The sequence below is a fragment of the Mustela nigripes genome, chromosome 12 (genome assembly GCF_022355385.1).
Source record: "Mustela nigripes isolate SB6536 chromosome 12, MUSNIG.SB6536, whole genome shotgun sequence".
Lineage (NCBI taxonomy): Eukaryota > Metazoa > Chordata > Mammalia > Carnivora > Mustelidae > Mustela > Mustela nigripes.
Window position 1 is genome coordinate 103,243,823 of NC_081568.1, and position 24,165 is coordinate 103,267,987.

The 24,165-nt window shown below is 43.9% G+C and overlaps 1 protein-coding gene across 1 annotated transcript in view; it reads right to left on the bottom strand.

The window, feature by feature from the left end:
- Positions 1-1,133: 1,133 nt before the first annotated feature.
- LHFPL2 (LHFPL tetraspan subfamily member 2) overlaps positions 1,134-24,165 on the bottom strand; it is a 24,159-nt gene continuing 1,127 nt past the window's right edge. The window contains exon 2 of the mRNA XM_059418122.1: positions 1,134-5,175. Within this exon, the coding sequence (XP_059274105.1) occupies positions 4,919-5,175 (257 nt within the window). The 3' untranslated portion in view covers positions 1,134-4,918. The remainder of the gene's footprint in view (positions 5,176-24,165) is intronic.

The window sequence follows — 24,165 nt, forward strand, 5'->3', positions numbered from 1 at the left end:
CATTATTCTTTAGTGTTTGAGAGTTGAAAAGGTAGTGAATTAATGGAAACTACTTAAAATACATGTCCACTTAAATAATGCACTTAAAATACATGTCCAATTTTTCAATAGTCAAGACTGTTCTTAAGTGGTTGTATGTTAAGGAAAGACTAAGGAGAGCTAGGAATAAGTTGAATGCAGTGTTCCAGGGAAGCTCAGTCATGGCAAGTTGATCCAGTAGCAGAATTGCCAAGTAATAACTAGGGATGAAATGGGAAGCACATGCGAGGGTTCTCTAGCCTCTGCTGACATGTAAAGCCAGGGTCCCTTCTCTTTTGGTTTAAATATGTGATAGCTGAAAAAGCAAGTGAAAATTTCCGATTTTGCTTGGACTACCTATATTGTAATTCTTTCAGAAACTTTTTCTTTTGTGATTTGAATAATTTTGTCAACTTTTAGTTTTTGTTTCTATTAGAAGCTTAGCAGGTGTCAGGTATCTTTAGAAGACAAAGCATAAAAGTAGTTTCAGAGGTTACAGGCCCTTGAAAGAGCCATTTTTGTTTATTCTGTCAGGTAAGTGCTTCATGGGATATGCAGAGTTGAACAAGAGTTTATGAGAAGTCTTAATAGTGTCCTCTTCGAGTGTCTAAAGTAGAATTCTGCTTCTCAGTGAGGCTTTCTATGGGGAGGATTACCTTCAGGAAAGATGGATGTGCACCTGCCCCACAACTGGCTTTTAATTTTGGTATTTTTGTTGGAAGAGATTGTGCCCTTAGCTGACTTTATTCTTTGTCATTATTATATATATTCCTTTTAAAAGTGTTTTTAATACTTGGAAGCATTTTCATAGTTCTTAAATTTACTGCAAAATTAAGATATTTGTATAATATTTGAGAGTTCTTCCCTCCCCATTTTTATGTTGATGCTTCTCCAAGAAAGAAATAGGTACTTAATCTCGAAGTTAAAGCTAACCTTAAGATATATAGATACAGATATATAACTAATAAATGGAATAGTTAAAATACCTGAATATTTCCCCCATCATTATTATATATCAGTTAGTGTTTAACATAAAAGTTGACTTGTAGGTGTTTTCTTGAGAAAATTATGTAATTCTGTTGAAACCAATATACTTAGACTTGAAAAAATCAGAATGAGTTTCCAAAATCTGGTTTAATTCCAATCTGGGGAGGGGAGGGCATTGTGAAATACATATGCACAGGAACCTAATCAATGCTAGACAAACAATGTATTTAGTTTACAATATAATAGGATAACTATAAATTTGAAGGCTCAAATTGAGTCCATTAGCGGTAAATACAGTTTTCTATTTGGCTCAAGTGGCTACTGAATATCAAGTGATGCTGAGTTCCTCCAAAGCACCTAATGACCCCCCGGCCTTGGAAGGAGTTTCACCACAGTCTCAGAAGAAATCCCAGTCTTAAAGGCCTTTAACTCTTTTGGCCCTTGGGAGTCATTGCTGCCCAAATACAAATGCAGGCCAGGGATTTCTAGTGGCCACATGTTATTGCACAGAGAGGTCTGTTCTAAACCAGACTCTTATGGTGAAGAAGGTGTGAGATCAGCCCTTAAATAGTGATCTAGCATTAACGTGGTCTATCAAAGCATGTTAAGAAAAAGCTCCTTAGTGATTATGTACCAGCTACTAGTTTTGCACTAACAGAAAAGGCAATGTGGCAGCTTCACATTTCATATGAAAGACTAGCATTAACTGGGCCTGGTGCTGGCTTAATTTTCACATAAATCTAGTGATTATTTTAATTTAGACCCAGGAATCAATGATTTCATACCAGTCTTGTCTTCACATCGGTTTGTGTAGCATTTAAATTGTTATGGGTTAATGACTAGGCCATGAAGGCAAAAATGTTTAACTCTCCTTTGCCAAAACAGAAACAATCCCTGTTCTGACTCCTGTCCAGTTTCCAAAAAAACAAAACATACATACACCTGTTATTGCACATCTTTCACACAGACTTGTGTATGTATAATATACACATATATATTTTAAATATGCTACACATAAAAAAAGGCTATGGCACTTTACATGTTTAACAAAGATCATTACACCACAGATGTTTGAAAACTATACAAAAATCCTTACACAATGTAACAATTGTTGAATTAGCACACAGGTTTAAAAAAAAATCCACAGAATCCAAGGCAAGTATTTTTGCCTTCTTGGAGTTCGTTGAGAAGCCCAGCCTGTCACAAAACTTTAAGCGCAGATGCAGGCAAAAATAAATAAGACTTTTCTGGTAGTAGTAATGGTCCAGGTGTATTAAATTTTTGGATTGAGGTGATTAGGTGATTGATATTTATTAGGAAAATGTGGTTCAACAATCAGTCCAATTATTTAACATGTGTCTAATACATTCCTCATATTCAGTGGTTTTTAAAGAGAGATACAGTTTTGGTGTAGACTAGCACGATTTTAAGGTTTCATTTTTCCCAAAGCCTGGCTAATGGATGGAAGGTTTAAAAGGTCCAACATTAGTTCTTACTCTGTCTCTGCTACAGAAATTCCATCTCTGCTCTGCTTTTAATTCAATCAATGCTTAAGTACTTTGTAGTAGTTTGGGGTGATATGTGTGCATGTGCTTTGTTGTCTGTAGCATTCGGAATAATGGAATAAAAACACTGTCGGGTGAATTCCTTCTGGCCAAGAGAAGTAACATTTTCACTTGTGACTACTGTTTTATCAGGTGTTCTGGAGCTACACCACCACCTTAGCCAAAGAGCAGTCTGGGAATGAAGATGATGGCCATTCTCAGAAGGTCCTCAGAGCTTAGGACTTTAACTTGTCTGTGAAAAGGGAGTTAGAGAACCCATTTCCTAACACTGATTTTGGAGCCAATCTGCTGATGAAAGGAATCCCCCTTGGCTGCTGTTTTTTGGAATGAAAATTATTGCTAAGGGTTAAAAAGTAGTGACTTTGGGCATTGGAAGTGGTTAGAGCATAAAATACACAGCAGGGATAGGAACTCTGTCCTTCGGCTTCCATACCCTATTTCTGTGTGGTGTTAGGATTAATGTTTCCTGAGCCCCTACAGTAGGCTGCTATGAGGCTATTTACTCCTTCTCTTTTCAAAACAAAACAAGGTTGTAGGACTTAAATATTGCTAATTCTGAACTTCAGTCTAAGAATGGTGAACCAATTAAGGCCTGGCTCTACACCACCACCCCTCTTGCCCTTAGCTCTTAATCTGTGTGATAAGATGGTTTGTGGTATAGGCCAAAGGCCAGAAGGGAATAAACTTCAGTTGCCCCATTCCATCCACACATAAAGCAACTGTTGTTTTGCACCAAGGCATGGTTTTAGACTCAGCCTGGATATGATTCACTATGGGCAGTGTTGTAAAATCTGAATCTGGTTTCTGTGCCTGGTGGCCCTTAGCATACAGTACCTTACCCAAAGAAGGTACTAAGTCATTATTTGTTAAGCTTTCAACACACAGCAAGCTCTCAGGGAACAGATTCATAAGCCCAAATAGTCCCATACTTTTAATTCTTCCAGAAATCTCAGAGGTCCACTCCACTTGCTTACACTATGTGAAGGAGTGTTTCTATATCATTCTGCAATTCGGAAGCTCTGGTAATACCAGCTAGGTTCTTGCCACTGAGATCATTCCAAAGTAAATTTGAGGTGGTGGCTAATTCCATTTTTCTGAATCAATTTTACTGGCAATTCATAGAAACCAGATTTTAAGTTCCTGAATCCCTTTTAATAGTGGTGTTCCATTCTTTTTGTAAATAGGCATAGACAGGTGCTAGGCACTCTTGTTTTTGCATTAAAATTTCTACTCTGTACTTCTCTGGGTATGAAGGTTTGATGCAACTCACCTACTGAAGTAATTTAATGCTGCAGTCTGCTTTCAGAAATAACACTAGTAACTGGAGAAACTTAACTCTCATGACTAGCTCCTTTTTTCCTGCAAAGAAGGTCATTCTGCACTGCTGGGGTTGGAAATACAGCTGACTACCCCATGGTTACCAAACAGTGGGAGAAGGTCTCCCCACAAGTGCTGAGATTCTGGTAAGTTCTCCCAGTGAACATCTGAATGAGCCACAGTTGGCTTGGAGACCTCTGTTCCTGGAATGAGGAAACAGGGTGAGGTTTCCTTTTGGCAGTCAAAGCTCGATCCTAACCCTAGGAGAAAAACACAGGATCTCCTTTAGACAAGGAGACTGGACCAGTACTGGTGCTAGGCTGACTGCTGGGCAGTGCAATGAATTTGTCTTCCCTAGCAGGATTTTTGACTTTCATTCCCATGATCATATCGGTCCTTATTCTTCCCTTACTCAGATTTCTAAAATCTTGGAGAGACAGTTCAGTCAGTCCAACCTTACCCCGGAATTCAGCCTAGAGCACACTCCACAATGGGATTCCACACTAACCTGCTGACCCCTCTGGTCATATTATGCCCTCGAGCACATAAGCTACCCCCCGTAAGTATGCAATCTTCATTTTAGTCTCAGAAGAACAACTAGGAGGAGACCAAAACTCCAACCCCAAAACCTCTTTCTGAGGCAGGGATGCTTACAGACATGCACCCTGGTGGCGGAAATACATCTCAGAATAAACTGCACATGTAGCTCTGGCCTCTTGTTACCAGACGAACTGCTGCCTTGATGGTGTAGATCATTCTCCTTTATGAGCCCTGGAGAAGATAGAGTCAGACAGACTTGTCAACTGTGTGTCAGGGTTCGTATTCCACCTCCGAGAGTTTGAACTGCAGCCCTCGAGTGCAATCACTTAGCTGGACATTGCCCCGCACTGGTCCTGTTAAGGCTTGGGGCCGTGGAATGTAGGCTTTGGTAGATAAAGGCTAGTTCTTCACCTGACTCAGACGATGAAACCAGAGGAGTACTGTTTCACAAAATTACCCAGGAAGAAAATGGCATGTAGGTCTCTTCCAAACTAAAGGAGGCAGATAAGGTTTTTCCCCTCTTCGATTTCTTCCTGTACTTTGTCACTGGAGGTTGCAATTTCTGCTTGGGCGGAGAAGACAGCACAGATGAAGGTGAGGACCGTGCCCCCGATGGCGGTGTAAAAGGCCCAGCCCAAGGAGCAGTCTCCGGGCTTATAGGCTGATGCATAGTGTCCACAGTAGCTTACGGCCTTTGGGCAGCCCCAGCCGGCTGGGTAGAGTATCAGACCCAGGATCAGGAACAAGCCTGTGAGGCAGGAGAGAAAACAGGTGAAACCCCCTAGCTTTACGGTATACAGCAAGTAGCTGCAGAGGCTGGAACTGCTCCTCCTCCTTCCCCCAGGCAGAGGCTGGCAAACTAAGACCCCCACAAGTGAAATGTGGACTGGGCTCTATAAAGTTGTTTGTCTTTTAAGATTTTATTTGAGAGCAAGCAAATGAGCACAAGCTTGGCAGGGGGCAACTCTGAGGTAAGGAATTTAAGCTCTTGCCACTTATGAAGTAGGTGACCTTAGGAAAGTTTCTTGTCTGGGTATGATTCTTCACCTGTAAAACTGGCAACTCCCTAACTCCTAAAATGGTTGTGGATATTAAAGTGTGTAAAAACATATATAGTCTGTAACAGTAACAGCCAGAACAAAACTGGAACATAGACTAGCAACTGGTAATAGGTTAAAGCCTTTGGCAGACCACTCCCATATATAAACACAAGCAATTTAAAGTTTACCATTTATGAGTAAGCAAATCAGGTCTCTTTTAAGGGTATATTTTGAAAGGTGTAGTAATTTGGGGAGAGGGGAGAAGCCAAACTACAATTTAATACCCTTGGAAAAATAAACTCTTCTCCATCTGAACATATCTTACTCAGCTGGGGAGATCTAAATCTACTCAGCTAGTTCTTCTGTATTTCTAAGGCCTATGATAAAGCTCAATTAATTCCCATCTCCTTCCCTAGGAAACCTCACCCAGCTGAGGTAAACGGCCCTTTGGTAGTCTCCGCCCTCAGGTCCTCAGTTACCACCCTGGAAACAGTGAGGTAGCATCCCTGGGACTTCCAGAAGGATTCAGAGGCACTCTCTAGCTCACTGCCTCTCCTGTCAAGCTCTGGTGCCTGTCCCAGTCAAGGGAGCATTAGCTGCTTGTCCCTTTAAAAGCCCAGTGTTGGGTGCCTGGGTGGCTCAGCTGGTTAAGCATCTGCCTTCAGCTCGGGTCATGATCTCAGGGTCCTGGGATTGAGTCCCAAGTCGGGCTCCCTGCTCAGCAGGGAGCCTGCTTCTCCCTCTGCCTCTTGTGCTCTTTCTCAAATAAATAATACTTTTTAAAAAGATCAGGATTCATATTTAAATTGTCTCCAATTAAATATTAATTGTACATGGGGTGCTGGGTGGCTTAGTGGGTTAAAGCCTCTGCCTTCGGCTCAGGTCATCATCTCAGGGTCCTGGGTTCGAGCCCCGCATAGGGCTCTCTGCTCAGCAGGGAGCTTGCTTCCTGCTCTCTCTCTCCCTGCCTCTCTCTTTCAAATAAATAAATAAAATCTTAAAAAAATATTAACTGTACATATCATTTGTATTATGTGACTTAAGCCCAATAAGTAAAATTAATGTGTTTTGTTTATTTTTTTAAGATTTTTACTTATTTATTTGACAGAGATCACAAGTAGGCAGAGATGCAGAGAGAGAAGGGGAAGCAGGCTCCCCACTGAGCTGAGAGCCCGATGCGGGGCTCGATCCCAGGACCCTGAGATCATGATCTGAGCTGAAGGCAGAGGCTTAACCCACTGAGCCACCCAGGTGCCCCGAAAATTAATGTGTTTTAATATGATTGGGACCAAAGACAGAAAGCATGGAGTATGTGGTCCCCCAACAGCTCTGCTCCCCAAGCTGGGATCTAGCTAGTCATAGGACATTCAGAATAGCTTAATTTGGCTCTCAGACTCTTCCGGGAAGTAGGCAGTTTTAAAATAAATATCATCCTTACTTTCACAACATCAGATTGCTTTTCACAGCACTGTCACGAACGTTCACTCCTGCACCACTGCTCAGCACCCCTGGCTGTCCCCCTTTCTAATAGCTCAGCCAAGGTTCCTGAGGTGCTTCAGCCCATCTGAAAATCCTGTGGTAGCTACTGGCCAATTAATTTGTGAATAAGGACAGCAGGGACACTTTCAATAACTTAGAGTTTGTCCAAAGCTTCAGCTTGAATATTTATAAGCCCACAGGGCAGTCCATGTGGGAGGGTAATAAAATGTGGGCTAGTATGTCTGCAAGCCCCAGTGGACATGATTTGTGCTGACACACAGGCAGCCAACCTAGACAAACACCAAGACTGCCTTCTCCAAATCTGCAGAGGGTCAGTGAGTCAGAGGGAGGAAACTGTCCCTGTCTACCTTGCCCTAGCTGGTGACCTCTCCTCCCAGCACTCAGCAGAGTTGTCATTAACACCACTGATACCATGAAAATGCAAGACCTACGTCTCAGTGAGAGAAAGGAAACAGTGGGCCTTCAGGTGAGCAAAAATAATTTCAAGATATTTTTCATCTTTCTAGTATTTAGACAAAGGCTGTCTACTGAAGGAATTCCAGTAAGTTTAACAATTCAGGTTTTCCTCTCCAGCAACCACAGGAATCCTTACCTTGTAACATCCTGATTCCACTGCTCTCGGGCCCAGTGCAGCTTATGAGCAGTACCAGCCGCGCTCGGGCCTGTCTCTTTCTCTCACCTGCAGTACTTTCCCTCCAGACAGCTTTTAGCCACACTCAAATGCCATGTCGTAAGGGTGGTCTTCCATTCCACTCTACTTAAAATTCAATCACCTACCTCCTCCCCCTTTCCTTGTTTTATTTCTCCTTAGCATTTATGACCAACAGAATATATTTGAGTCATTTTTGACCTATAAAAATGGACAGATCCTGTAGTTCAACCTCCTGTTTTACATCTTTGGTTATCCGTCTCCACCCTAGACTTGAAACTCCATGAGAGCAAGGATTTTTGTATTATGCATTTACCACTCTAATGCTAGTACTCAGAGGAGGGCTTGGAACATAGTTAAACCCATAATAAATCTCCCATTTATGATGGGTTTATGATATAAACCCAACATAAATAAAATCTCCAAACCACAGTGTCCCCCGTGAAAACCAGTAAAATAACTTGACAGATACCAATCAGTGAGAATGAAATTTGTCAGCAGGAAAAGAAGGAGAGACTCTTAGCTGGCTGGTTTAGCCTGTCACACTGTCCTGTTCCAGGGCTCTGAATCCCAGTGTTTAGAAGCAAACTTATGCCCTGAATTCCAAGTAGGATTAATGACACCAACTAATGAGACAAAACTGAAGTCTTAAATAGGCATGTCAAACAACAGGCATTATAGTCAGACATACCAAGTCTGCTACAAACTTAGCATGGTTTCTCTGGTTCTCAGTCTGCAGTATACTTAGGGACTCTCAGCGTGGTTGTGGGTTACAGCTGGAGACCAAAGGGAAGGTGAAGTGTGCTCTGGATTAAATTTCACAAAGAAGCCAAGCCAGAAAATGGTCTGATCTTCCTATGTACTTATTAAAAAAGTAGTTTCTAAAGTTAGGCCAGCCTGTAGTGAATGGTCTCTGGGGTCTTTCCACCACCTTGCCCTAATGCAGTATTGTTTTGGGAGGGGGACATCATTGACAAAGTAAGCGACTTGGCCAGTAGGCTTTGACTTTTCTGATGGGCATCTCTTCCCATGTGCCCGATTAAGCAACAGTTGGCCCAGCTAGGAGGAAGGAAAGCAGGGAGAGTGATACTGGCCACAGCCCAAAGAAAATCATCACCAGCGAAAGAAACAGTGACTCAGAGCTGTGATAACCTCTGCCATGGGTCTACTTGATGGGATGGCACCCCAGAAGGTACCATCTGCTCATCATAGAGTCACGTGGGCATGACAGCCTTACCTGGGAAAGAAAAAAAATGAAGAACTGACTTGGACTACTTGAGATGCCACCACCGGCTGGAGACACAGTCCTGTTGACCTCGATGAGGCTGGCCATATGAGTTAGACACCAGCTATCACAATGCAATGCCCACTGTGTCTCTGTGCAGTTTTAATAACATTTTCCCCTGTCTGGGTGGAGCTTTCAGACTCAACCCCAGATTCTCTGCAGTTCAGTCTTACTGTATAGGAATCTTCAGCCTCTGTGGACACCCTAAGCATGTGGTATGGATTTAACTCAAATATTTAGACTCCATGAGCTCCAAAAGGGCAGAAACTATGTCTTATAGCATTTCCAGTGTCTAAAACGTAGAAGGTTCAAAAAAAGTACCAAGAAAGATAAAGTCTTAGTCCTCTTGCTTTGTGGTCCACATTTATTGACTCCTGTAATTAGACCACAGAATTGTACATCTTAGGTTATTTTCTTGCTACTGCTCTGGAATGAAGTAATGTCATCAAATCTAAGTTTTAAGCAAATCCCTTAGGTAGGAAGATAAACCTCTCTGTGATCCTGGCAAGCACCCAATTTTATAAAGACTATGAGTTCCTGAATACAACACATAGTATTTTACTTGGTCTGAAGATGACCATCTCAAGCCTCATGAGATGCCAGGCATGGGGGGAGTCAAGTCTGAACCACAGCTCTTCAGTCTGTGAAGGAAATGAGGAAAGGCTCCATGGCCATTTCACAGTGTTTTCCTGGCTGTTAGAGCATCACCTCCTTCCCTCCAGATCAACCACACAATCATCACTCTTTCACCTCCGGCTGGCCAAGGGGATGGATGCAGTTTCTTGTCTTTTGTTGGTCACCCACCAGGAGTACAGAAGGAGGCCATTTTTCCTGGCCTGAAAATGTGAGAACTAAAGTCTGGTTCCTGTCCCAAAGAATAAGTGGATCTTTGGACATCAAATTCCTATTTCCTGGAACACCTGGATGGCTCAGTCAGTTGCGCATCCGCCTTGGATTCAGGTCATCATCCTAGTATCCTGGGATCAGGCCCCACATCTGGCTCCTTGCTCAGCAGGGAGTCTCCTCCCCCGTGCTCATGATCTCTCTCTCTCTCAAATAAAAATAAAATCTTTTTTTAAAAAAAAAAATCTTATTTCCTCTTCAGACAGGCTTTCAGACTAAATAGCAAAGACTAACTAGACCTCAGTTTGCAAAGCACTCTTCTAAGGACACAAAGAAAACAAGGCCCGCTGATACTGCTACTATCATCCTGTGGAGAAGCTCCCACTGAGGGACCCAACACTCAGCCTTCACTAGATTATAATTGAGAAGCTCACTCTAAAGCTATCAGATATCCTCATCTCTTTGGAGAGTGAGTGCACAGTAGACAGCTGACAGCAGGCTTAATAGTTTCTGATAAATTTGGGTTCCAATTCGGTAATTCCGTGAGGTGAGTCCCCTGACTGTATACTGTGTGCCTTCCCTGAGTGCCAAGCACAGCGGTAAGTGGCCACAGCGGGGGTGCAGGAGTGGCTTGATGTGGGGTTTCACAGGCTTTAAACACACAAGGGCTAGTAACACTCAAGGATTCTGGTCACACAATCCCCATTCCCTGAACACGGGGTTCTTATTCATGCTGACACCTGGGGAATTCATCTACCTGGAATTTTCCCCTTCAAGTCAGGTGTCCCCTCCATGAGAAACATTTGTCACCACTTCCTGCCAGAATGGTCTTCTATGTGCTTCCACTACCCTGTCTCTCTTCAGTTCTTCATCACACTGTTAATTTTGTAGACTTACTCAACAACTATTTACTGAGTTATCTAAGTGCCAGTCATTATACTCAGCTCTGAGATAGAGCAGTACCCTAGTAGGACTCTGAGCCCCTTGAGGGCAGAAAACTTGACTTCCCTTAGTCTACATGGCAGTTTTGTCTTAGCACTTACCATACACCTGATGGGTGTGTCACGTTAACTTTGGATAACAGAGGTCAAGAGTTCAATTCATTTCCTTGAAATAGCCACTGACTCATTTAGGAACCCAGCAGAACCCCTTGCTGATTCCCTTCAGGTCTACCCTGTGACTCACAGATCTGGGATGTGGACCTAGCTTAGCCTGCACTCCAGTTTTTGTTGAGCCGGCTCAGTTCAATAAAGCACAATGCCAGGAGGCTGCCCCCGCCACCATGCCCCCTCCACCTCGTTCCCTTGCTCAGGAAGCCACCTCTCCAACAGGAAGTAAAGCAAATCAGACAAGAGAGGGACTGGCTTCCAGTATCCCAGTCCCATTCTAGGCCACAGCTCAGAGAGCACTCCAGGCTTACTGGGAGTGGTACGTTCAATCAGCAAGTTCAAAAGAAAAGAATACTAAGTACAGGCTTAGAAGAAAACGAAGACAGGACAGTCCTCCTTGCAAGCATGTCAGAGCATCCACCAGTGTTCTAGGGGGGATGCTGTGTTGGCTTTTCCTTCTCAGTATCCTTTGCTGTCATTAACTTTCTGGTATCTTAGCACTGGAGTGCCCAGGGCTCAATCCTTTGTCCTCTTCTCTGTATTCTTACTGATCACACTTGGTCCCACGCTTTAAACACTCCAGGCTGACATCGCCTGCACTCTGATACCCAGATCCGCTATCCAGTTGCCTGCTTAAACTCCACTTGGATGTCTAACGAGGTACTTGAAAATTACATCCAAACCTAACTCCCGCTTGCCGCTACCCACTTCAGTCTTGTCTTTGCCCTGAGCACTTCATGTCAGCAAGTGGGAGTTCAACTCTTATACCCTCTCAGGACAAAAACCTTAGAGTAAGTTTTGACTCCTCTCTTTCCCTCAGAGCCCACATTACTCTCACCAGCAAGGCCTTCATTCTAACTGTCTCCTGGGCCTGCAAAGCTCCTTCTGATTCCCATATGGTTGACTCCTTTATCTCCATCAAGTCTTTAAATCGGTTCTCCCTGAATCCTACTCTATCCTATTTACTATTATAACTGGTCCTCTTACCATCCCAGCATACCTCACCTCTCTTACCCTGGCTACACCTTTTCTTTCTTCCATGGTCCCCACCACCTTTTGATATAATAACTTATTTAGTTCACAGTCTGTCTCCACCATCTTCAGTGTAAACTCCATAAGGAGGAAGAACTTTGTCAGTTATTCTTTATGTATCCCAATTGCTTAAAACACTGTAGGACATGTAAAAGGTGCTTAGTAATAGTTGTTGGGTGAATGGAAGGACAGGGCACTGTGATGTAGATGCTACGCTTTAAAGGAAATCAAGGTAACACACATGCCAAGTTATTAAACTGGTTGGAGGAAGAAGCTTTGTTCCCGTGGGGCCTTCCCAGGCTACCAGCTGGGAGGGCAGCAGTGCAGGGGCAGACGTGGAGAAGTTCAGGAAAAATGGCAGGTGACGGAAAACAGAGAGGTACAAGGAAGAAGGGGGGGGGACCATGGTATTTGCAAAAGAGGGAAGGGTGGTGTTCAGAAGCAGCAGGAGACTGGACAATGGAAAGACCAACAGAACATGCCAGCCTTGGAGACAGAGAACGCAGAACTGCTCTCGGGCGCAGGGAAGGCCCCCTCCCAGCAGCAGCCCCGAAGGCAGAGGCACCGATGAGCACCTGGTGCGCATGGTCTGCATTCGGGGAGGGGAATACCGTGTGCAGAGACGTAGCTCTCGGGCGGAGCCCATCATGTGGCAGAGCGAGTGATGTACACAGTGGTTTACAACAAATGCAGGGATGCTAGTTAACATTTATCCGTACACTACAGCTCTCTTCATCTAAACTTCAGTTTTTCCCCAAGTCCTCTTTTATGCTGACAGCTGGAAGTCATTTTGGCAGTCCTTAATAGCTGCTGATAGGTCATCAACTGTTGTTAGGTGGGGATACTTCTCTTTCCCAGCACCCCCAGGCAAATGTATCAAGCTCTGAGAAAGGCACACCTTGTCACACCACCTCCAGGTCCCACCCACTGAACTGGTCATCACGCTGTTCTCGCCCCAGTTGTCATGCTATGAACCGACATACTCCTCACGTGCAGGGACTTGGTGAGACATTCTGTAGCAATCATTCTCAGTCATAACACAGGGCTAAACCAGGTTCTCTCTAATCTTTTAAGAAAGAAGAAATGTACTTTTTATTTAAATTTTTTACCTGTGAAATTCTAAGGAGCAAATACAACTATCTGAAAAACTTTATTAGAATAGTGAGAGTAAAAATCAGAAGTCTTAACTGTGACATAAAATCCATTTGTCCCATAAAGGATCAGCAACTGTTTGAGCTCAGAGGGACTCCCATTCAACGGGAAACTTGTTAACGGTGGTGAGAAGTATGTTTCCTACTCCCTGGCTTCTATTCCTCCATCCTTATCCCAAATCCACACTCAGGGTCTACACCACAGTCCTCTACACAGGTTGTGTTGTGGGCTGACTTCACACGTCAGTTTTGATTCCTATCTTCTTTCTACTTTTTACATCTTCACAAGAACCTTTTGGAAAGGTCTTCTATGACAAAAATGCTAGATTCTAAGTAAAGATGGCATGGAGCTAAAGCTATAAATGCCTTCTCCCAAGTTCCATTCACAACGAATATCTTAAACCTGGAAGGTTATACAGATGATTAGAACCTTTTAATGGTCAGAATAACTTAAACTAACAGTGGCAACCCCTGATGCTTCCTGAGCACTACAATGTGCCAGGCACTGGGGAAGCCCTTTACATTTAGTTGGTTCAGTCCTTTTCACAAGCTTTGAAGGTTGGTACAATTCCTCTGACCACCTGATGGACGAGGAAGCTGAAGCCTGCAGGGATCCAGTGAGGCCCCGCACTGATCTGAGCTGATCTGAGCCGGGCCTCAGATCCAGGCGGGAGGGCTCCAGACGCCACTCCCGAGCCACTGTGCTCGGCTGCGGCTGCTTCACTGCGAACCGGACACCAGCTTTTAAGGCAAAGACATCTGTGCGGTCCAGTGCTGTGAGGGGACAAAGGGAGGGAAAGGCTGCACCAAAATAAAGGGTCACCTATTGTTCACTCAGGCTGGTTTGCTAACGCCACAGCAAGACAACAACGAATAGAGAAGTTCTATCCACACCTCTTTCACTACAGTCCAAATGTCACCAGCCTCCTCACTTCACCACTGTGGAATGGCTGCCCCTGGCTAAAGAAATTTCTAAAAAGAAAACCTAGGGAACAGGCCAGAACAATTTCAGGTTTGCTAGGATGTCCTCTTCCGCAGGATGCGGACCACCCGGGAGCAGAAAACTGCAAGCAAGCCTGAAACCTACTGGACTAGAGGGAAAAAATGTAAGCCATATATTCCACATACATTTTTGTCTTTGTTCAGATTCTGTGTGAATGGGAACTGTCTAAAATTGCACATCCACAAGCAAACATACCCTGTGTTCTTACCAAAAGCATTCCCAGACCGCCCCCAAATTACATCCTCCACCAGCAGCTCAGGCCACTGTGCTACCATCTCACTCCCTTCAAGTGGCTTTTCTTAATTCACAGAACACACCAATGATCTCCGTTTCTCGCCATGCCCCCCTGCCCCCTCCTCCTGCATCCTTCTGCCATTAACTATGCAGCCCGGGCGTAAGTCCCTCAGGTGTTTGGAAGAGATGTGCCTGTTTCACATCGCACATCAGGGATATCGCCCTGAGTCTGTGCCATTTGGCTGGAGTGACACTTTGCTTAGGACAACTGCAGACACCAAGATGGTGGCTCTCAGGGCCCGTCCCTCCACCCAAGAAGAGTCCTGGGCTTACATCTCCCAAGCTGCAATGCCATCTGGCGATGGTATTCCAGCCTGCTTGACTTCTCAGATGCCAGGCAGGCCACTGTCCTCAGTACCAAAACATCAGGTTCACCGCTCAGAGTCAGGAATATTTCAGAAGTAATACAACGAAGTATTAGTTATAACATGAATCAAGGATTTCTGCCCAAGAACTGCCATCTTTGGTTAATCTATACCTTTGACATCACTTTGCCCATTAAGGATTTTCAATTTTTCAATGAAAATTTATGTAAAAGCCAAACAGAATTTGGTTTTAGTGGCTGCCAGTTAGTTCTGTGGATAATAGCTCCATTAATCTATTTATGCCGTGTCTGGGAGGGCAGAGGTCATGTCACGATTGAGGCTTAGCAGCACTGGAGAACACTTTACTCTTTTCCAGACACCTAGAAATTTATGGCTGGGCTTGTAGAGATCATCATAACACAGATCGCGTTTTGATCAATAATATACATTGACTGAGGACTTGTGTATGTAGTATGTTTTCACCAATAACATACATTGACTGAGGACTTATGTATGTAGGTCATTCTGAACAGTGGAGATAGAAATGTGAAAAAGACACAATCTGCACCCTTGCTTACATTCTAGAAGAGTAAGTAAGTAAGTAAGTAAGTCCAAGCTTCTGGACTTTGCACACTAGTACAATCACCAGAAAAATTACTACAAGGCCAATATTTTTTATTTTGCTGATATAAGGACACTGAAAACCATCTTCTCCTTTCCTCATCATTTCATAAAAGGATATTTTAAAGGATATTTTAACACAAAAACGGTGAAGGATGTAATCAGAATCAAAGGCAGTTCTTTTTTTTTTTTTAAAGATTTATTTATTTATTTGACAGACAGAAATCACAAGGAGGCAGAGAGGCAGGCAGAGAGAGAGGAGGAAGCAGGCTCCCCGCCGAGCAGAGAGCCCGATGCCAGACTCGATCCCAGGACCCTGGGATCATGACCTGAGCCAAAGGCAGAGGCTTTAACCCACTGAGCCACCCAGGAAGGCAGTTCTTTAAATGGAATACATTCAGCTCTATGAAATCTCACATTGTCCCTGTCTTTTCTTCTTTTTGCTGTGGACCGCTAGAGACCTCAGCAGAATGGATGGACCAGGATTCATTCAAAGGCAGTAAATGCTGGGCAAGAGGCCCCTCTGCGGAGAGGGGAGAAGAGTGCAGAGGTGGCTTGTGCCAGGCTGGGGACACCTTTCTAAGAAACAAGTAATAGCGCTGAAGAGTAAGAAGACTCTTTGGAATTCTGTCTCTTTGGAATCCAGAATCTAAACTTGCTTTCGCTGAACCTCATTTCAAAATCTCAAGAGTTACTGGACAAGCCAGAGTGGGTGCAACTTTGACACCGAGTAACTCTGCTCTGATAGGCAGACCAGGAACTGGAGGGCCGAGGTTCAGTGGTAATCAAAAGGGTTTTTGGATGGTACCACAGGTCTTTGTTAGGCAGATTATTTCTACATGTCATCTTCATACATGATTAATAACAGAGGTTTTTAACCAACAAGATTTTCTGATGGGAAGGAGAATAAAAGTAAAGGATCAGGTGTCAAAAACTTTTTTTTTAATGTTTGTATTAATGCTCCTATCATCTCCCCAGAAGAATCTTGTATGGTACTGATTTCCTACTAAAAACACTCCCAGGGAATTATAATTGGCAAGAAAAATACTTTTCCAGGGTCGGGGGTGGACAGCGGATGATAGAGCAACATAAAGAGAATTCTTTGGAAGACAATCAGAGCACAACTGTCATAAAAAGACTTTACAACTAAGGCCCCCAGAGGAAGTTTCTGTTAGAATTACTCAGAATTAATGACCATCAGTTACAAACTGTCTGATGCCCTTAAAATATACAGAGAAACAATCTTTAAGAAAGATGCAGTTTCTCCCTTGTTGAAGCCTCCTGAAATCTTTCTCAGCAATGATTCATGTTTATATGCAAATTATTTCACTGACAGTTTCTAAAGCCTTAACTCTCTAACAGTTAAAATGCATCCCACAAAATAATTTAGCCAGATTATCCCTTCCTGTGAATTGGTGGTACAGTTTCCTTCTCATTCCGAGTGAGAAGCCTTTTTCTTTTTTCTTTTCTTTTTTTCTTTTTTCTTTATTTTTTTTTCCGAGAAGCTATTTTTTAAACTACATGTACCTGGGAAGGATTTATGAAATATTTTCTTGATAAATTATTCATCTAACATGCAAAATTAAGATAGAGCTTCTGTTTGACTATAACCAAATTACACTGATCATTCAAAATAAACTTCCAAGATAAATAAAATGCAGTGTGTAGCAGAGTAAAAGACATGTGAAAAAAAATCTAGTTTTTGAGCTATGAAATTTTTAGGACAGTAAGCAAATTTCTTGCATGCTGAAGTCTTAGTCTTAAGGTCCAGATAACCTTAAGATAATCTTAAATAACTCTTCCACTAAAGCAGGTGTCTTTTCAACACAAGACCCTGAGGTTTGAGGTTGGCCTCAAAACTCTCAATACACAGCAACTTGTGCATTTTGGTTTGAAATTCTTAATACTGGCTTTGCCTTCTCAAAGTTTAGTTTAGATTGTATTGGTATTGGGGATTATCTTTTAAAAAAGAAAGTCATGGGGCGCCTGGGTGGCTCAGTGGTTAAGCCGCTGCCTTCGGCTCAGGTCATGATCTCGGGGTCCTGGGATCGAGTCCCGCATCGGGCTCTCTGCTCGGCAGGGAGCCTGCTTCCCTCTCTCTCTCTCTCTGCCTGCCTCTCCATCTACTTGTGATTTCTCTCTGTCAAATAAATAAATAAAATTTAAAAAAAAAAAAAAAAAGAAAGTCATTCATGGGGGGGCCTAGGTGGCTCAGTCAGTTAAGTGTCCAACTCTTGATTTCAGCTCAGGTTATGATCCCGGGGTCCTGGGATTGAGTTCCGCATCAGGTTCCCTGCTCAGTGGGGAGACTGCTTCTCCCTCTCCTTCTGCCCCTCACCCTGCTTGTACGCTCGCCCTCTCTCTCTCAAATAAATAAAATATTTTTTAAAAAATAAAAGATAAAAAAGAGAGTGAGTCCTGGATATTTAATAAAGCTACTGGAAAGCCCATATACAGTAATGGAACTGGTAGTTAGCTGGGGCTGGCTGTGCTGTAGCGCAGTTCTTCATTCCTGGATGTAGATTACTTTCCAAGTGGCATCATAGCTTAGAATACGACCCATGCATTAAGCTCTTAAAGCAGAGTGCCTGCCTGAACTGCTCATGGAAATATTCAGAGCCATACTTAAGTGATTATTTGTTCATGGAATCTGAACCTACATCATCCATGACCCCATGATAATTTACATCTGTAATTAAGTGGTTACCATGGCAAACCGCTTTCCACATTTTATTTGCATATCAATGGCTGTTTCTGAATTTTAAGAGAATTTGCAATTTTCTTCTGGACCTTCCAATTGATTCTTTAAAAACAGATCCTGCTCCCTGGATTTACTCAAATCAATGCCTGCACTTGCTTTTAGGGAGTAGTTTTTGATCTAATGATATGGTTGAGTTCTCTGTTCCCTTTATATATAGTCCTTTAGATACATATTTTTGCCTCTCTAGGGTACAGTTTATGAAACAAGGGCTCTCTAATATGGCTGGGAAGCAGAAACTCAAAAGAGACTGGAGACCTGAGTCTACAGGTCTTTGCAATTAGTAGGCATCCCATAAAAGCTCCTTGAACTGGAATTTAATTCTTGCCTACTGTACAACATTTCTTCAGTTTTTACCAGAGGGTTACTAGGGGCCGATGAATTAGTAAATGTGTCATAATTGCTGGTATTCTTTTTTTTTTTTAAAGATTTCATTTATTTATTTGACAGACAGAGATCACAAGCAGGCAGAGAGGCAGGCAGAGAGAGGAAAGGAAGCAGAATCCCGGCTGAGCAGAGAGCCCGATGTGGGGCTCGATCCCAGGACCCTGGGATCATGACCCGAGCCGAAGGCAGAGGCTTTAACCTACTGAGCCACCCAGGTGCCCCTGCTGGTATTTTTAAATAGATTCAGGCACAGAACTGTCAGACCTGACTTCTGCGGGGAGACATTCTCTGTCTGGAGAGCCAGAAATGAAGAGCCTCCCTTTGACAGCCAGAAGCTTCCGGTGCTTTGTTCTAAGAAGGAAAAGCACAGGATGCTTCCTCTATTTTCCTCTTGCTTTTTCTCTGAGGGGATTTTGAAGTTGGGCAATCAGGGTCACACTACCTTCTTGGACAGAGCCAGGTAAGTTTTTCAGGTATAAAACTACAGGACAAGATCACTGCAAGAGTTAGGAATCTCTTCCTCTCTCCCTGTGCTTTGCAAGCCCCTGTTCTTATTTTTCTCCTCTGCAGTGGCTGATCTTTCTGGCCCAGAGGTGAATGGGTAGAGCAAAGGATAAGTCAAAATACATGCTGAGACTAGGTTGAGTCGTTAATACAAAATACATGCTGAGACCAGGTTGAGTCGTTAATACAAAATACATGCTGAGACCGGCTTGATGCTAAGGTTATTGTTCAGCCTATGAAAAACAGCAATGGCAATACCCAGTCCTAGACAGTGACCATGGCACCTTTCATCAGCCTATCCATACTCCCACATACGTTCTGATTTCTGACAAAGCAATTCTACAAGCAGCAAAGGCAAAACCCTCCACCTGTCTCGTCTCTCAGATGCTGCTTTTATTCCTTGCCCTTTTTTGCATATTCTTCTCCTTCATCCTCCATCATTGCTCACTTCCCAGAAAGCTGAGCCCGCACACAGCAGGTGGAGCCATGACAACAGAGAGGGAGTCCCATGAGCACGCCCTCTCTCCCAGACAGCAACGGCAGAGTTCAGCCCCACAGTGACCTATCTGGTCAGACTGGTGGAGCAGCTTGCTGAGGCAATCCTGCTGGACTGAAATGGATAGAGACAGGGCTACGGGGAGCAGAGAGCGTGAGAGCCAGGGAGACATAAAGAAGCAAACAAGCATAGGATGACGACTGAACAGACAGCAGCAGCCAGGCCCAGCAGCTCATGTGCTAGTCCAACCCTCATAGCAACCCCAGTGGAACAGTCCAAGCCAAAAGAAGTCAGCCAAATCCTGAGCTCATTTTAATGGCTTCTGTCCCAAACCGGAGTCACTGGGGATTCCATGGGCTTCTAAGAGAGCCCTACATGCATTTCTAAAAACAAACTGCCCGATGCTGTCATGGAAAACCTGGATCTTTGCGTTCTACGGTTTCATTATGGATTACATCCAGGTCACAACCTAAGGAAGACAGCTGGCAGCGACGACCCTGCTGGCCGGTTACCCAGCTTTTGTAATGAATCCCAGAGGGCTCCGGACTGATGCGTGTTTCTGGCTCTGCCAAGTTCTGGACAAGTCTTCACCTCGTGAAGACCAATCAGCCTGTGATTTTGTCTATGGAGGGAGCTTGCAAAGCCACCTGCAGTCAAGGCTCAATGGCGAGGAGCTGCCTCCAGTAAGGAAAGAAATGAGAGACTGTGTGTGTCGGGCGGAAGAGCAGTGAGAGGAAGTTCTTGGTTTTCCTTTCAACTCAACTGCTATCTTCTGCTTTAGAAAAAAATGCCCCAGGGACACCCACAGTCCCCCCAAAGCCACTCAGCCCCAACACAAGCAGGCTATGAAGGGCCGAGGAATGGCCCTATACAACATAGTGATGCTTGATACCCAGCAGAACAAGCGCAGTTCCAAAGAGTAGAAGAGAAACCACTCTTCCTTAAAATGAGGGAATTCTAGGAAACAAAAAAAATACTAAGTCCTGCCAAGGAAGCAGATAAACTCTAATAACCACAAAGCTGCCACTTACTATTTACTGTGTGCCAAGTACTATGCTTAAACCTTTCTTCTCACATATGATCTTATTCAATCCACAGAACAACCCTGAGGTTTGTATTATACGTCATCATGCCCATTTTACAAGTGAGAAAAGAGGTTCAGAGAAGTGAGGTCAAACCGGCCGCTTCACAGCCACCGGTAGGGTAGGTCAGGGCTGATGCCGAGGCAGGTGAAGCCTGACCTCTCAGGCGAGAGAGAGAGAAGTACTGAACTCCAAAGGCGTCTGTGCTAAGTATTTAGAAAATATCAGAGGGGTGCCCACCAGCAGGCTAGATCTTGAAGGCAAATCCCATATCTGGGTTAACTTAACAGTCAGTAGTTGTATCTTATTATTATTTTTAAATAATCTAGATTCTGAGAGTTCCACTGAAGTATCAAATTCTTTCATACCCACTTCTAAAATCGAAATACCCAGATTTGGATAATTTATGTTACACTTTCTGTAGGCAACGAGGCTACACAAACCCAAGGCCCATTTACTCTGTAAAGTTAGTTGTACTAATCGGGGTGTCTGGGTGGCTCAGTGGGTTAAGCCTCTGCCTTCGGCTCAGGTCATGATCCCAGGGTCCTGGGATCGAGTCCTGCATCGGGCTCTCTGCTCATCGGGGAGCCTGCTTACTCCCCTCTCTCTTTCTGTGATAGCTGTCAAATAAATAAATTTTTAAAATCTTCAAAAAAAAAAAAGTTGTACTAAGGAATGTGCTTACAGTATCTTGTAATTTTTCACCCAGTTATATTTTACAAAAATGTTACTTTTGCCAAAATGAAAGCTTTAAGAGCAAACACAGTCTGAGTGTATTTCCAAAGAATGCTCTTGTAGCACTGGCAACAGTTCCTTTCTCATCATTTGTTCCGAGAGATCCAGGACTGAGAACTGGGGGGTAGGGGAGGGAAGACTGATGCTCACAGCTGCACCGAGTCCTTGGCTGAGGCTGGGGCCGCCCAGATGCTATTACATATTGGCCGACAGGAGAGAAAGCAAGTCAGCTGTTTCAGACACTGGTGGGGCAACTTTCTCAGCCATAGACTCAAGGACCATGGCAGCCATTTATGTTGGTCTGAACTACCCAGCATAGGTCTCCATTCGGAGAGAAAGAGCCCACCAAGCATCCCTTACAGATGCACACCCCAATCCGAACCATGAGGGAGTCACTGCGTAGTCAGTCTCACCCACGATTTCTGCTCGAGGGGGATGCTGCTAGACTGGGCCGAGAAACTACTACTTCCTGTACTTCCATTCTTACCCTCAGATGAGTGGGCTCCAGAGAGGTGGTCTGAGTACATAGGAATCTCTATCTCTTGCCAATTCGAAATTTTAAGTAATCTCAGACTTTCTGGGATGCTGTATGTATTCACAGGGAACATAACTGAGGGGGGTGGGGAGAAAGTTCTCTTAGAAAATCTAGACTTGGGATGGATAGGTGACCAACAGACTAACACCTCAGGTATGCTACTATTTTCTTCTTTTCAACTCTTCTTCCCAGAGACCTGATACAGAGAGAGAGAGAGGGAGGAATGGAAGTCAGGAATAATTCATGGGAGTGTATGAATAATTCCTACGACATGCACTGATGTTTGTGCCAAATGAACACTTGTCATTTATGTGAAATAGCAAACAAGAGCACCAAAAGATCTGCTGGACTAATCTTCATTCTTCGAGACTGAGTTCACTAGACTAACACCTTATTGAAAACTGCGTGGGGGTGCCTGGGTGGCTCAGTTGGTTAAACATCCGACTCCTGATTTCAGCTCTGGTCATGATCTCACAGTCAAGGGATTGAGCCCCATGATGGGCTACATGCTGCGCCTGAAGCGTGCTTCGGATTCTCTCCCTCCCTCTCCCTGTGTGCCCCACCCCCAACCACGACCCTTCAAAACCTGCATGTAAATCACAAGACTGAAAGGGTGTCTGTAAGTTGCTTCTGAATGACTGTAAAAGACAGCTTTAGGTGTTACGGCCCAAGAGGCCCCATTCGGGCTATAGAGGGCTACAAGTGCTAGAAGGCACACGTTTCTCAAGATGAAAAGCATTCTTAGGGATGACAAAGCAGGAGTTTTGCCTGCATACCAGAACTTTGATAGTAAATTTCATCGTAAAGGCATGAATCACCAAGGATGAGGACATACACACAGGAAAGAAAAATTACACAGAAATCCACTTCTCTCTTGTCAACCAAGGCTCTTGACAGGATTAATAAACTGTGCACACTGCCTTCTCTTCATCCACCCGTTTTTTTCTGGCTTTTCAAAAGCCTTTGGTAGTACTTCTCAGCAGAAGTTTTGCTATGCACACAGCATATATACACATTCCTATGAGGCACTGTGTGTCTCAGTGCAATAAAGTAGGGGCATTTCTCTGACAAGGAAAAGATGAATCTTACTTAACCTATCTGGGAAGTAAAATGCCAAGCTGAAGGGGATAAACTTCAGATTTCAGAATAAAAAGGGGGATAATGAGCTTCACAGAATTAAAAATCTAAAGTAAAAAAAAAAAAAAAACAAAAACTAAGATAAGATTATATTTTCCAATCCCCCTATTTTTCAGTTGAGGAATGACAAGGCCCAAAGAGGTGGCATATTTATCTCAAGCAAAACTGAAAATCAGAATCCTGACTTCACAAATTCTATGAATGCCTAGGACTGCCCAAGTCCTTCATCATCTGGCAATTCCTCTCAGAGGGATGGGGGCCCCAGAGGATATTCTGCATGCACACAGGTCAGGACTGTGCAGCAGGGCTTCTCTCTCTCTTCTCTAGGCCCTTATCCACCAACCACCACATATATATGGGGGCTCCCCAAAGATTGGACGAACAGAAAACATTATCTTATCAGCTGTTTGGAAAATAACTTGTTTGATCTGCTGATTTGGAAGCCAGCCCTACTGAGCTCAAGAGTTTGCTATTAGGCAGACTACAGTGAATTCACTTGGGGTCTGTTTCCTTACAGCCCTGGAACACCAGGCTCAGGGCTTATCTTCACTGTCAAAGAGTCCCATGCATAAACCTTTAGCATTTGCTGAGGGATGAGTCACCTGTGGCCTTCAGTTAGGGTTTGTGGCTGGATTACTGTTCTCCTGGTAGAGTTAACAAATACCTTGGTTCTAATTGTTTAAAAAGCTATTTCTTTCCCCCCTGAAAAATCAAAGTGAGAGTCTACTCCTTTAGTTTCTTGACGATATCTCAAAACTGCAGCATCTGTATCTATGTGTGCATACTTCTGCCATCCAGAACAAATCCCTTGAGCCCATACAGACTGACTGATGCCCTCCTGGTTCAGGATCCACCTTCCAAACCCATCCGGGAAAGGCTATGAAAGCGCTGGGGCGCACAGAAGTTATCCTGCGACTCCCTGCCTCTCCTCGGGATCATTGTGAAGGGTGCAGACTCTCCTTTCCATCAATTTCTAATGAGCTCATTAGTGAGAAATTGCCTGAAAGTGGAGCAGTTAGGTTTGTATTTTCTGATGTGAATGCACAGAACATTCTGTCAGACTACAGGAGACAGACAATTTAAACCAGAACACTATTAAACACAGAACAGCTGATACTAATTCCTTCCCAGCCTGCTTCTTCCTCTCCCAAAGGTGAAATCGTCCTGTGGTTGGAATGGGACCGAGCACCTGGCCGGATGCACTGCCCAAGACTGAAGGCCCCACACTCACGTGCCTTCCTTCTTAGCAGAGGGTGCCTGCTGCGGGGGGGA